General features: G+C 47.7%; 1 protein-coding gene across 1 annotated transcript in view; it reads right to left on the reverse strand.

Moving 5' to 3' along the window:
• The window catches only part of LOC139240854 (transmembrane protein 198-like), a 108,459-nt gene that overhangs the window by 19,908 nt on the left and 73,408 nt on the right, over positions 1-15,143 (reverse strand). Inside the window, exon 2 of the mRNA XM_070869340.1 lies at positions 1,056-1,288. Coding sequence (XP_070725441.1) covers positions 1,056-1,212 — 157 coding nt within the window. The 5' untranslated portion in view covers positions 1,213-1,288. The remainder of the gene's footprint in view (positions 1-1,055; positions 1,289-15,143) is intronic.

Consider the following 15,143-nt stretch of genomic DNA (forward strand, 5'->3'; position numbering starts at 1 on the left):
CTGGACCAACCACATAAATACTGTGTCAACAAGAGCAGGTCAGAGGCTGGGTATTGTGCGGCGAGTGTCTCACCTCCTGACTCCCCAAAGCCTTTCCACCACCTACAAGGCACAAGTCAGGAGTGTGATGGAACACTCCCCGCTTGCCTGGATGAGTGCAGTTCCCACAGCACTCAAGAAGCTCGACACCATCCAGGACAAAGCAGGCCGCTTGATCGGCACCCCATCCACCACCTTCAACATTCACTCCCTCCACCACCGGCGCCCCCTGGCTGCAGTGTGCACCATCTACAAGATGCACTGCAGCAACTCGCCAAGGCTTCTTCGGCAGCACCTCCCAAACCCGTGACCTAGAAGGACAAGGGCAGCAGGCGCATGGGAACACCACCACCTCCACGTTCCCCTCCAAGTCACACACCATCCTGACTTGGAAATATATCGGCCGTTCCTTCATTGTCGCTGGGTCACAATCCTGGAACTCCCTCCCTAACAGCACTGTGGGAGCACCTTCACCACACGGACTGCAGCGGTTCAAGAAGGCAGCTCACCACCACCTTCTCGAGGGGCAATTAAGGATGGGCAATAAATGCTGGCCTTGCCAACGACGCCCACATCTTATTAACAAATGTTTTTAAATCCACTGTAATCCCTAGGCCGCTCTACATTTCCCCACAAGGATGCAATTTCTATGATTTCCTTTCCCCTCCTTCAGGCCAAACACACATGATGCCCAAGCCAATTTACATCAGTTCAAACAATGCTCCCAACCTCTTCCTCTGTTTTCCCAGGAGGAAGGATGGTTCAGCCTAAAAAGATTTTTAATTCTAAAAAAAAAATTGTTCCTAAGAAACATTTACTTCAACCCAATGAGCTATAACAACAGGCAGGAGGGGCTTCAACATTTAAACAAACTTGTGGTGTTGAGTGGACCTGACAACACGCTTGGGACTTCCCTCATTATGCTCTGCCTGGACAAATCTACGTTAAAATGTGCTATTCCTCACAGTGCAGCATCCTCCATGTGTCTCGCACACATTTGTCAATACTTCACTCACCAAAGAAGCAGTAGATGACCCCAAAAAGGCAACACATGGCACAAATAATGGATGGAATGAGTTGATATTTCCTTTCCACCTCCAGGTCACAGCGGTTCACATCAACGTCCTCCTGGCCTGTGTCCATGAGGTCAAAGTCCAAGAGTGTAGAGGTCATGGTTGTGCAAAGTCCACAGGGAGTAGGAACAAGAAGGTTAGGTGGGTCTGTCCATCCAATCAGAGCACTGCAAATCCTGCAAGAGTAAGCCACAAAACAAACAGAATTAGATCAAGGGCAAAATACTGCGGATGCTGGAAAGCTGAAATGAAACAGTATCAAATGTTCAGTGGCTATTCCGTTTCACCCATGGAAAGTTAAGACGGAATCAAGTGAATTTCCCTCAGTGCATTTGTGATGATGCAGGTATAGGTATGGGGATCTGCAGCTTCTGGAGCGTATGAGGTGTGCCTAACCGCAGGGCAAATCCAAAGAGTCCCCAACTGAATGAGTTCAGGCTGATTACACACATTTGGTCCAGTTCGGGATTGGATCCATTGGCTCTTTATAAATGCACCAATATGGCACCAAAGTGTCCATCTACAAATGGATGGGCTGCGGCAAAAGTTTTCCCTCGTGTGTCTAAAGCCACACTTGCAATAATGTCCAAGCAAACCAGGAAATAAAAAGCACGGATTGTCTGCACTTTTGAAAAACTTACAGGGAGTGAAATAAAGATTGGGACACACGACTAATTTTTAATGTGGAAGCAAGTCATCCTCGACCCCGAGGGACTGCCTCTAATGACGATGATGGGACATACACATGGGGTTGAGGTAGAAGCTAAAATGCCATGAACAAGCTTTAAAATATAAACATATATATGTATATATTTTAAAAATAGTAATTTTTATCATAATGGAGAAATTTGACATTCCACAAATATAACAATTAGTTTTTCAGGGCCAGAACATTTGTTCAGCAGTCAATATGCTGTTAATACCTCAGTTGCACCTCTTTCAACAAGGCTTGACATTTAATGGAGTATTTAACGCGATATTACTGCAGAGAAGCACAAGTTTCCATCAGTTTCATTGATTTCAAGGATTGCTGGCTATTGTGGGGGTTGGAGGAGGGGAGGTCCACAGCGCAGCCAGTGTCGGAGCAGGGAATGACCGACCAACTTCAGGATTTCCGTCTTTAGCTGCGCACGTGCTAAATCCTCAAGTCACGGTCCGTTTCAGAGGGGTAATAATGGCAAACGCTGGCAGTTCGTTGTCATTAGGCACCGCGAAATTAGCCGTTAATCAAACTGAAATGTCTACCAAGTCGTACAAGGCTCATAGGCACAAATGTCTGCGCAAAACAGAAATGAATGTGCATAGGCAAATGTTTGGGACAATGGCCGCACCAGAGGCGGATGCTGTTGCTGCTGTAACCTCCCAGCCCACACACTGACACAATTTACTGTAGCAGGTCCAGAAACAGAAGGAGAATTTACGCATTGGAGGCAAAGTATGGGTCGTGGTACAATAAATAAATCTAACTAATTCTATGACGAACCGCCCAAGTTCAAAGCCTTTATTCCCGATACTGTAGATGGGATTAGGCGTTTTATTCGCTTGTTGAACAACACGCATATTGTTAGGGGTCAGATTCACCAGCTAAGTCTCAGAAACTGGCCAGCGTAGTGACCAACTAATATCTGTGCTACATAAATGAATCTTAGCCCTAGATACACTCACGCAATTAGTAGCTTTCCCTGCTCTGCTGCTAAACAATCATCTCATTCATCTGACTGATCTGCTTAGTACACTGCGTGCCATCTTTTAATCGCCAGAACTGTTACACTACACCTTACTGCTCATGGTCAAGTCAACAAGCGTGTTCCTCAATGGTCCAAATCGACTCTTTGATCCCTGCACCCAGTCTTCTACCAATGCTGAAGTGTCAGCCGTGGCTCAGTCACTAGCCCACTCGCCTCCGAGTCAGAAGTTTTTCAGTTCAAGCCCCACTCCAGAGAATTGCACACATAAGCTAGATCGCCACTAGAGTGCAGTACTGAGCGAGTGCTGCACTGTTGGAGGTGCCATCTTATGATGAGTTCATTTTAAAATGAAGCCTCATCTGGGAGTTAAAGATCCCAGGGCAATTTTTGAGGAAGAGCAGGGGAGTTCTCCCCCTGTGTCCTGGCCAACATGTCCTCCTCAACCAACATCAGTGCAAGAGTGGTCCCTCCTGTCTGGAATGATCTTATCCCCTCTCATTGTCCCACTTTGAGCTGGCAATACCTACAGACGTCAAATAAGTGTAGATTTTGTTCAGTGTTGGTACACCGGGATTTTGGCTTTTGTTCCGACGGGAGATTTGTGCTGGACAGGGATGGCACAGTTTTGACACAAAATTGAATAGACATTTATAATGCCAAAGCATCTCGCATTTTCATTCAGAATGCTGATAAATGCCCCAAACCATTTGTAATGTATTTGCTTCTTGGGTTCTTTGCTTAAGAATTCATAGCAACACATTGTTAGTAAACCAACTAGTTCTTAATAGCAAAGATTTAAAATCACACGACACATTACCAGTTCATCCACCAGGCTCACAACCACCTGCCTCATCGTGGATCCCCCGAACCCAACTGGCTGGGGTTTTATTGGGTCTTGTGAACATCACGTGACTGGCTAAGCCACTCACAACTCAACAAACCTGTGAGCGTACTCACCGGTGCATACATTACACCATTAATAATACACGAAAGACTATCGGCACAGCAGAAACAAGCAGTTTGACAACGTGGACTCCTCAAGAAAACAAATTGTGCTGGGAATGTTTTGACCTGAAGCAAAGATGATCCAAACATGCGGGTGGGTGGGTGGAGAGACACACGTGACAATGGGTAGCACTTCCCCAATGAATCCTTCAGGCTCTAGTAACCATGAACTCAATCTCGAGTAAAATCATTATTGAATGATCAATGGAGCACCCAAAAAATGTTACAATAGAATTACTGCAAGCGACTTCCCCCTCAGCTCAGTGAATTTGTCCAATGAGTACTCGAGACTAGGAAGGTTCCATTTCTGATCCCCAGTCCATGCTCAGTTCGCTGCCATCAGACAAGGCGGCAGTTGGGGGTGCTACAACTGGCCTCAGCACCCATGGGTGCTTTGAACATCTCTCCAGTGTGAGGCAGCACACACAATCCGAATGCTACGTTTGGCCACTGGGGGGCATCAGAGACATACCTAATCCTGTCTTCACCTGATGTGCACACATGCACTTTAATAGATGTGCAAGCTAGTTTTTACTGCCATCAAGCTACTATCTAAATGATCCAAGTTCAAAGGACAATTTGAAATGGGTCCAAATAGTTTTGGGTTGGACTGCTTAAGACTGTCAAATGTAGATAGAGGCATTGTTGATGTTGGATCGATAGTTAGGTGTGGGCAAATGTTACATAACACAAGAAATAGGAACAGGATTCGGCCCCTCGAGCCTGCTCCGCCATTTAATAAGATCATGGCTGAACTTCAACCTCAACTCAACTTTTCACACCCGATCCTCATATCCCTTGATTCCCCTAGAGTCTAAAAATCTAGCGATCTCAACCTTGCACATATTCAACAACTGAGCATCCACAGCCCTCTGGGGTAGAGAATTCCAAAGATTGTGTTTAAGCATTTGGGAGGCCACATTTAGTCAGGTTGTCCGTATGATGCTGGCCTTGTGAAGACTGCATACTCCACAATGACATGTCCATCTTAAAGTGGTGACACATATTTTAAAATACATAAACATTGAGACGAGTACCGAGGAGTACATTTAAGAAAATGTGTCTGTTCAAAAGGAATGAAACTCACAGGAACACAGAGAGTTTGGAGGTTGTGGTGCTGGAGGAGGTTACAGAGATAGGGAGGGGTGAGGCCATGGAGGGATTTGAAAACAAGGATGAGAATCTTAAAACCAGTCTGTTACAGATGGTTATCACAGTGGACAGTCCTTTCAACTCAGGGCTTAAGGAAAAAACAAATTTAAACTATATAAAGTGGCTCAGTGGGTAGCACTCTCACCTCGGAGTCAGAAGATTGTGGGTTCAAACACCACTCCAGAGACTTAAGCACATAAATCCAGGCTGACACTCCCAGTACAGTGCTGAGGGAGTGCTGCACTGTCGGAGGTGCCCTCTTTCAGATGAGACATTAAACCGAGGCCCCGTCTGCTCTCTCAAGTGGACGTAAAAGATCCCATGACACTATTTCAAAGAAGAGCAGGGGGAGTTATTACTGGTCTCCTGGGCCAATATTTATCCCTCAATCAACATCACTAAAACAGATTATTTGGTCATTATCACATTGCTGTTTGTGGGAGCTTGCTGTGCGCAAATTGGCTGCTGCGTTTCCCACAGTACAACAATGACTACACTCCAAAAGTACTTCATTGGCTGTAAAGCGCTTTGAGACGTCTGGTGGTTGTGAAAGGTGCTATATAAATCTTTAAACTGGAGGAGCTCTCTGTGCCAAACCTCTCCGTAAATATCAAGTGCAGATGGAGGGGTAAATATACATGTCGCACAATCCCACCCTCGCTCTGAATAGGGCAAAGCTGTTCAACCCCCATCGGTGAGAAGCCCCAGGGGATGTACTGAAACAGGCCGTCGTGTGTCAGGAGGGAGTGCCCTGTGTAGAGTGGATAATGAATTTAGTGCATCCAGTCCCTTGAACCCTACCCTGACCTTTATTACTTTGCCATATGTTGGGGTCAGTTTGTATCTCTTTCAGTGACAAGTGCCGTTACAAGACGTTTCTCCTAAACTCACAGACCACATCTTGGTCGGTTCACAGCAGGTTAAACAACGAACCTTGCCAATGGATTTTTTTTAATGTAACTTAAAAACAGCTCAGTAAATGGTGAGTGTGTGTGAAATGGCACATGAGTGACTGCATCCAAAATGTAAGCACTTCCTCCAGTTACTTTATGCGTAGTTTTACTATGTTAAAGGCGCTATATAAATAAAAGTTGTTGTTGTAGTAGTTACATATTCCGTTTACCTCAATCTGCAATGAAATGTATATTTTCAGTCAGCTCATTAGTGTCCATGTTGTTTGGTATTAAGGGACCAGTCTTTAGTTAACCAAATGCACATGCTTACTTTAGTGGGGCCCCAATTTTACCAGATTGACAGTTTTAAGGACTTTGGCAAGTTTAACATATTGTGACCCCCACTTGATTTCAGTCCCCTTCCACCTCCTGTCTCTGCTGCCCCTTCAGCCCCACACACACACAGTTTCCTTTCACTTGACGGCACTATGGGGGCAGGGGGGGGAAACCTTCAGTGCCCCCACTCCTGGAGCAGGGCGTGGGGGTTGGGGTCAGGGGAGTATCGCGAAACTTCCAGCCTGTCATTTTCCGTTCATTTACTTTTATGGATGCAAAATCACAGACAGGGAGTACGCAAACAGCCTCAAAGTAGAACTGCGTTGTTTTTTTAACCGTGTTTGGCTCGTTGTGCTATTTTCCGGATCCTGATTTCTATCCAGTGCCCCCTGCTGGAAGGTACAAGCATGTGCACACGGATGGTGGAAGATGCCAAGATCAGACTGCTATCGAGCCCATTGATATCCTGACTCGGCTCACAAATGAGGAATGATACGAAAGGACACCTGGCACCCATTCAACAGAACCCCAACACCAGACAAATGCCTTCAGGGGACACGATTTATCGTCAATCATCATACAATTTTCAGGGCACGACTGCTAGAAATTCAAAGCTTCAAACAGAGAGTGCTTAGAATCATAGAATAGAATCATAGAAGTTTACAGCACGGAAGGAGGCCATTCGGCCCATCGTGTCCGTGCCGGCCGACAAAGAGCTATCCAGCCTAATCCCGCTTTCCAGCTCTTGGTCCGTAGCCCTGCAGGTTACGGCACTTCAGGTGCAAATCCAAGTACTTTTTAAATGTGGTGAGTGTTTCTGCCTCTACCACCCTTTCAGGTAGTGAGTTCCAGACCCCCACCACCCTCTGAGTGAAGAAATTTCTCCTCAAATCCTCTCTAAACCTCCCCCCCAATTACTTTCAATCTTAGTGGAGTTTGAATTTATAAAAGGGACACATCAGTCAATTTAAAAGCAACACTAAACATTAACACCGCAAATAGGAACTCTCCTCCTTTACAGTTTGCCATGAAGACTTTGCCCCTTTAAATTGTCAGGTAACTTTTTAAATTGCTGTTTGAGACGGACAATCCAGAGACATCACAATGATCTGAGGTACAAGTGATGCAAAGGTGCGTTCTGACAGTACAGCATGCTGGACTGCGCCATATATTCATAAGTGATAAACCTCCAAACTCGTGGCCTCTGCCCCTTTAAGTAGACTGCTTTCAATGAGATGAATCTGGCAAAAATTGAGTCCCTATCCAAGGTGATGTCAATAATCATTGCTCAATTCAGAAACAATGTTGGCCTATTCCATCATCGTCCTGCGAGGGTTAAGGAGGGCTTTCCTGCCTCTCTGATAGGTCTGACGCCCCTCAAATTTCACAGCACATTCTCTATCGAGACAAACGCATCCATCTCTTTCTGCCAAGAAATAAAAGGAGGATTCCTTTGGTGGCTGGGCTGCCTTACCTCGGAGAGTCGGTGTGTGACCTTTCACATGACCTGCGAAATCCTCACAGCCGGCCGAGTGAGTCAGTGCAGAAAAATTCCCCCCTTTCACATCTGGTGAGTAGTCTCCAAACTGTGGCTGCAACAGACTGGGGATGAGGCTGGAAAGTCTGGCAGAGGTCCATGCACCATGTGAAAGACACGGAGTTTCCACAACTGCTTTCATGCAGACCTCACCATAAACAAAAGTCTGTTTTCCATTTCCCATTTGAGAGTCTGTCATGTCATGGAGGGAGTAGGGAAGAGGCAACCTACAGAATTGCTGAACTCTTGCCCAACATAATAGTGCCTACACAATGGCATCATCCCATAGAGTGCAGCTGACTGTCTTTTTCCTAATCCTTCGGCCAAAACACCGAGGTGACAATGCTGTTTCTCGGAAATCTCACCACAGTTTAACAGAGCAAGATACTTGTAGCCCTTTCAATGTTTTTTTTTTAAAGAACTTGCTGGCTTAAGAATTGACCACAACAAACAAATAGGACCAATGCCAATTCTACTCGATGAAACACAGGGAACGATCGTCAATGAGTCATGTCTCAATTGTATTTCCATTTGGTCCAATTCATGAGATAGCCAAATGAACACAGGGGACCGTGAATTTGCAACAATTCCTCAATATTTTTAAATGATAAAATAATGTTTCTTCTTCTGGAGAATGAAGAATTGCTCTGGTTACTGTGCTTCTCGTCTTAGGTGGCCCCTAGAATCGATGACGACTTGCTTCCACGCCAAAAAGGGATGAGTTCGACGAGTTCACAGATGTTTCAATGAAGGACCTAATATTCCAGATCCCGAACTACATAGTGAAGGGTGGAAGATGCCTGTGGGTGGATTTTTTTAATGTGGGGTGACCGTTGTACACCAGTCACCACACGGGCTTGACAAAGCTGGGTCTTGGTCCAGTGGCAAGGGTTACCCAAGACGACTGGAGACCTGCTCTGCTGCACGGACCTAGTGCGCCCACATATCGCACAGTGTGGGCTGGGCCCGTGCTGCTCCTGGGCCCTCGCCTCTTCTGGGTCCCAAACTCACGCCTCTCCCGGGCCCCAATCACGTCCCTCCACGATCACGCGCCGCTCCTTCGCCCCGACCTCACCGCTCCTGCTGTGCCTGCCCACAATCCAATCACCGACCTGGACCTTGGTGACGTCCAATCCAGTCGCCCTCTTCGCTGCGGTCGCTCTCCTGCACCAGTTGGCGCTGTACCTTGCCGTGGTATGGCCGCCACACTGCTCCCGGGGGCCGCTGGAGCAGTGTGGGGGCCCCTGGTTACTGTGCAGTGACACAGTGGCTGTGTTCAAAAAGGATATGTTTACAACAGTGACTGCACTTCAAAAAGTCCTTCATTGGTTGTAAAGCGCTTTGAGACGCCCGGTGGTCATGAAAGGTGCTATAGAAATGCAAATCTTTTCAGCGAATAGCTTGGAAGCTGAGAAGTGCCCATTTTATAGCAGCATACAACAAGGACTTGCATTAATATAGGTTAACGGGTAAGGAGCCAAGAACACAGACAGTCCTGACGAAGGGTCATTGCCCCGAAACGTTAACTCTGTTTCTCTCGCCACAGATGCTGCCCGACCCGCTGAATATTTCCAGCTTTCTCTGTTCTCATTTCACCTCAATGTGCATGAGCACCAGGGATACAATGGGGCCTGTGCACACACTCTCAGCAGGGCCTCGGAACAATTTTTAATATTTAGTGACTGCAGAATTGGGAGTGTGGCGTTGCTGGTAGCTGGGGGCATTTATTTCTTTTTTTTTTTAAAAGCCGAACCAATTCCCTGACGTGCACTTTACCCCTCGAAAGGCTTTCAGAATACACCCGCTGAGTTCCCCTTCTGTTTCGCAGCCGCCATTTTCTGTCACAACGTTTGGTAGAATCTCGTGAGGAGTGAATGAGCGGAAGGCATTTTCCCCAATTACCTTCAGGTCTATTTACTCAGTACAGTCTATGCCATTGTCATTGCCTCAACAATAGGGAGCTCGACACGGCTCAGTGCAGTAGACTGGATGAATTCAGCCAGCACAAAAGGAGACACTGTCTGACCAGACCTGCGAGAATGACCCATTTCGTGCGGCCAAGAATTCCTCTCGTGTCAAGCCAGGGCAATGCTCAGTATTAATTAGACACAATCGAAGAATGCTGACATTCTTGCAGGGCATGGCATTCTTCCACAACAAAACCTGGCATTACCATCAAGGCAGACATTCAAGCCCACGTATTTCACACAGGGCCATTAGGACATGTCAGAGCATCACCGGGTCCCATTAAGTCGTAGATTATACCCTCCGCATTGGGCTATGAATAAATTCAAACTTGCCTGCTGTTCATTCATGAGTCAGAAGGTTGTGGGTTTAAGTCCCACTCCAGGGGCTCGAGCACATAAATCTAGGCTGACATTCCCAGTGCTGTGCTGAGGGAGTGCTGCACTGTTGGATGAGACGTTAAACCGAGGCCCTGTCTGCTCTCTCAGGTGGATGTAAAAGATCCCATGGCACTATTTTAAAGAAGAGCAGGGGAGTTCTCCCCAGTGTCCTGGGACCAATATTTTTCCCTCAATCAACATCACTGAAACAGATGATCTGGTCATTATCACATTGCTGTTTGTGGGAGCTTGCTGTGTGCAAATTGGCTGCCGCCTTTCCCACATTACAACAGTGACTACACTCCAAAAGTACGTCAATGGCTGTAAAGCGCTTTGGGATGTCCCGTGGTCATGAAAGGTGCTATATAAATGCAAGTATTTTCTTTTAACCCCATTGCCATCATTGGATTAAACAATTTAGATTCATCAACTGACCATGGGCAATTTCCGAGTTTACGTTAAATGAAACAGTTTCAGGAACAGCCCCATGAAAATGGGCACTCCATAATGTTCAGACCTATTCTGCTGCAAATTCCAGACAACTAGAATGAAACACTAAGGATTAATATGAATTGGGCTCAGTCTATAATTAGTATGCCAGTTGCTACAGAACTATATATTGCATCAGCGATCTATAATAAACTCAATATCCATCATCATCATCGGCAGTCCCTCGAACGAGGATGACTTGCTTCCACTAGTTTACAGATGTTTCAATGAAGGACCCGATGTTCCAGTCCTGAACTCCAGTTGAAGGGTGGAAGATGCCTGTGCGTGGATTTTTTTAACGCACACCAGCCACCACACAGGCTTGACAGAGCTAGGTCTTGGTCCAGTGGCAAGGGTTAACCAAGACAACTGGAGACCTGCTCTGCTGCACGGACCTAGTGCGCACACATATCGCACAGTGTGGGGCTGGGCCCGTGCTGTCCCTGGGCCCTCGGCTCTTCCGGGCCCCGTACCTTCATCTGTCGCACCTCCGCCACAATCTCTCGCCACTCACCCGCCCCAACCTTCCCACTCCTCTGCACCTGGGTCCTGCCGATGTTCCTGCCCACGCTCCAAAACGGCGACCAGGGTGTTGATAACATCACCCAGTTGCCCATCTCAAAATCGGTGCATACTTGGAGCAACTCGCGCTGGAGGTTGAAGTGGTCCCGCTGCTCCAGCTCTTTTATAGCCCGACCTGCGGAGCTGTTCTCTCGCAGGTCGGGGGGGGGGCCACGATTGTGAGACCAGGAGCAGTGTATGTGTCTGCAGAACTGATGAGTTTTGTGTTCTACACTTGAATTAACTGTGCCATTGGAACTCCTGTATCTAAATCTAACTTCAGTGCTCATGAGCTATTTGCTAAGTGCCACCATAGCAGAGACAGGGCTGTTCAAAAAGGAACCATTAACAAATAGCTCACGAGCACTGAAGTTAGATTTCGGTACAGGAGTTCCATTAGCACAGTTAATTCAAGTGTAGACGACAAAACTCATCAGTTGTGCAGACACATACACTACTCCTGGTCTCACAATGGTCTGGCACTAGTCCATTCCAGCCAAAGGTTACAGGATTGGTGTATGAGTCTTGGAGTCAGAAGGTTGTGGGTTCAAGTCCCACTCCAGGGACTGGAGCACATAAATCTAGGCTGACACTCGCAGTGCAGTGCTGAGGGAGCACTGCACTGTCAGAGGTGCCATCTTTCGGATGAGACATTAAACCGAGGCCCCGTCTGCTCTCTCAGGTGGATGTAAAAGATCCCATAGCACTATTTTGAAGAAGAGCAGGGGAGTTCTCCCCGGTGTCCTGGAGCCAATATTTATCCCTCAATCAACATCACTAAAACAGATGATCTGGTCATTATCACATTGCTGTTTGTGGGAGCTTGCTGTGTGCAAATTGGCTGCTGCATTTCCCACATTACAGCAGTGACTACACTCCAAAAGTACTTAGTTGGCTGTAAAGCACTTTGGGACGTCCGGTGGTTGTGAAAGGCGCTATAGAAATGTAAGTCTTCTGCGCTGTAGATTTCTATGTTTCCATGTTCTACCTCCATTGTTTTAAGTATATTAAAACAGGACTAGTATTTTCTGAGGTAAATTCAGACATAGATTATCTCGACCATTACCACATGCAAGGTCCCTGTAAGGTGGATAGCAAGGCACTGCCCCATAAACATCTGGGATCAACCGAATAACAAGGCCATGGAGGAATAAAGTGGGACGGCCACCTTTTGACTGGTCTGAAATGCAGTGGGGGGTGGGACAGTATTAAAAAAGACTGTGCAGACGTGGGAGAAGAGTCCAATTGTGTCTGTACAATGTACGTGTGGGTATGTGAGCTCAGCGCCCTCACTCACACATCGCTCGACGGGGCCAGGGCATTTTTTAAAGAGAATGCAGCTGTCAGAAAATAGTTGGCCATTTACCGTACCCTTGAAAAGGAGACGGTCAGTTTCAAAACTGGAATAAATTCAGCATTTATTGTAACGGCTTTTTAAAAAAAATCGTTCCTGGCTTCGTTTTTTTTTAAAAACACATTTATGTTCTGATAGTTCACAATGTGGTGTGGTACTGAGCCAGTCGGAGAAGGTCCCAAGTTTGATCCTTGGTTTGTGCGGAGTTAACTCATACAGCACTGGGCAGTGATGAGGAATCGCCAATTGGCCTTTGCGTCCCCAAGCTAGGGAAGGGAAAGGTCAGCCAGGGTCACATCTCTCAGGATGCCCCAAAGCACATTTTATACAAATGAATTACTTGCAGCTGTGGCTCAGTGGGCAGCATCCTCGCCTCGGAGTCAGAAGGTTGTGGGTTCAAGTCCCACTCCAGGGACTGGGGCACATAAATCTCGGCTGACACTCCCAGTGCAGTGCTGAGGGAGTGCCGCACTGTCGGAGGTGCTGTCTTTCGGATCAGACGTTAAACCGAGGCCCCGTCTGCCCTCAGGTGGATGTAAAAAATCCCATGGCACTATTTCGAAGAAGAGCAGGGGAGTTCTCCCCGGTGTCCTGGGGCCAATATTTATCCCTCAATCAACATCACTAAAACAGATGATCTGGGTAATTATCACATTGCTGTTTGTGGGAGCTTGCTGTGTGCAAATCGGCTGCCACATTACAACAGTGACTACACTCCAAAAGTACTTCATTGGCTGTAAAGCGCTTTGAGACATCCGGTGGTTGTGAAAGGCGCTATAGAAATGCAAGTCTTTCTTTATGCCAGCTGGCTGGTCATGGCCGCAGGGGTCAGGTGGGTAAGCATCAAGTTGTGCTCCTGGTGCAATTGAGCAGTCCCTGGGACCGTAACCATAGCAACCCTCTGGAAAGTCCTTGCTCCAAGTAGGGAAGTGTGTGAAAAAGGATTGGATAAGGTTGGTGGTGCAGCTGGGGCAGAGAGAAACTGTTGCCACTAACTGAGGAAGGGCACAGAGTCAGAGAACACCACGTGCATGTGAAGCTGCACTTGCAACAAACTTGGACTCTACACGCTGTACAAGGAGGTCACATCCAGGACACGGACTGAATGAGTTTTGTCCTTCATTCTAGAATGAACTGTGGGATTGGAACTCTTGTACCTATATCTAGCTTCAGTCTGCATCGAAGACCAAGGGGGCCGAAATTGGTGAACTTACCGCCCACTGCTGCCGACATTTCTCTGCTCGAACCGCCCAGTGCCACTTTCGACGTGGCATGGAGCGGGCGGGAGGGGAGAACTGGCGGGAAGCGCCCGGCGACGTCAGCGGACAGCCAATGTGCGTAAGTAGATTCCTGCCCGCCGAGATGCGTGTAGGCTGCTCGGTCTCCGACGGCAAGTGTGAAGATCAGGGGGAAACAGGTTCGTGACATTTTTTTCATGTATTTTTTCCACAGCGACTTACCTGGTATGGGGGCCCCTGAAGGTCATCAAATGTTTTTTTTTTTATGTTTTTTATTTTTAGGTCTTCGACCCTCCGTGGGCCCGACTCCATCCTCGGTGGCACTTGGGCGGCAAGGCCCTCAGCCGCTGAGAATGAGAGCTCCCGCCCGCTGCCCGCCCAGATTGGCGGCGTATGTCGTGTTTTGCCGCTCGCCGATTTTCGAGGTACCTCGGTGATGAAAACCCCGCTCAAAGAACCGTTAGGGACCTCGGCCGGCCATCGGCGGTCCTTTGGGCAGCACTTGGGCAGGCGGGGGCCTTCATCAAATTCGGGCCCCAGGACCCCAAACCCAGCACCAAGCTCATGGTCTACAGAGCAGTGGTGACACCCGCCCTCCTGTATGCTTCAGAGACGTGGACTATGTACAGCAGGCAGCTCAAAGCACTGGAGAAGTACCACCAATGCTGCCTCCACAAGATCCTGCAAATCCATTGGCAGGACAGACGCACCAACGTCAGTGTTCTCGCTCAGGCCAACATCCCCAGCATCGAAGCACTGACCACACTCGATCAGCTCCGCTGGGCAGGCCACATTGTCCACATGCCTGACACGAGACTCCCAAAACAAGCGCTCTACTCAGAGCTCCGACGCGGCCAGCGAGCCCCAGGTGGCCAGAGAAAACGTTTCAAGGACGCCCTCAAAGCCTTCCCGGTAAAGTGCAACATCCCCACCGACTCTTGGGAGTTCCTGGCCCAAGACCGTCCTAAGTGGAGGAGAAGTATCCGGGAAGGCGGCGAACACCTCGAGTCTCTTCGCCGGGAGCACGAGGAAGCCAAGTACAAACAGCGGAAGGAGCGCACGGCAAACCAAGCTCCCCACCCACCCGTCCCTCCAACCACCGTCTGCCCCACCTGTGACAGAGACTGTAGGTACCGCATTGGTCTCATCAGTCACCTGAGAACTCAGTGTGGAAGCAAGTCATCCTCGACTCCGAGGCCCAAGAAGAAACATCGTAGATCAGAACAAGTACAAAATGCTCAGCAGAAGTCAAGGTTAGATGCCTAGGAGAACAAAAATGCAATGGATTGACCTTACAAGCATCAACATAGTCTTTAAAAAAAATGATGAGATGTTGAAAGAAAAGAAGAAAAAAAGGTCCACGTTTCATGAGTCTCTCAACATTAAATTCGAGCCATGGTCACTCCATTCCAATGCCCATTATCCTCAAAAAT

The sequence above is a fragment of the Pristiophorus japonicus genome, chromosome X (genome assembly GCF_044704955.1).
Source record: "Pristiophorus japonicus isolate sPriJap1 chromosome X, sPriJap1.hap1, whole genome shotgun sequence".
Lineage (NCBI taxonomy): Eukaryota > Metazoa > Chordata > Chondrichthyes > Pristiophoridae > Pristiophorus > Pristiophorus japonicus.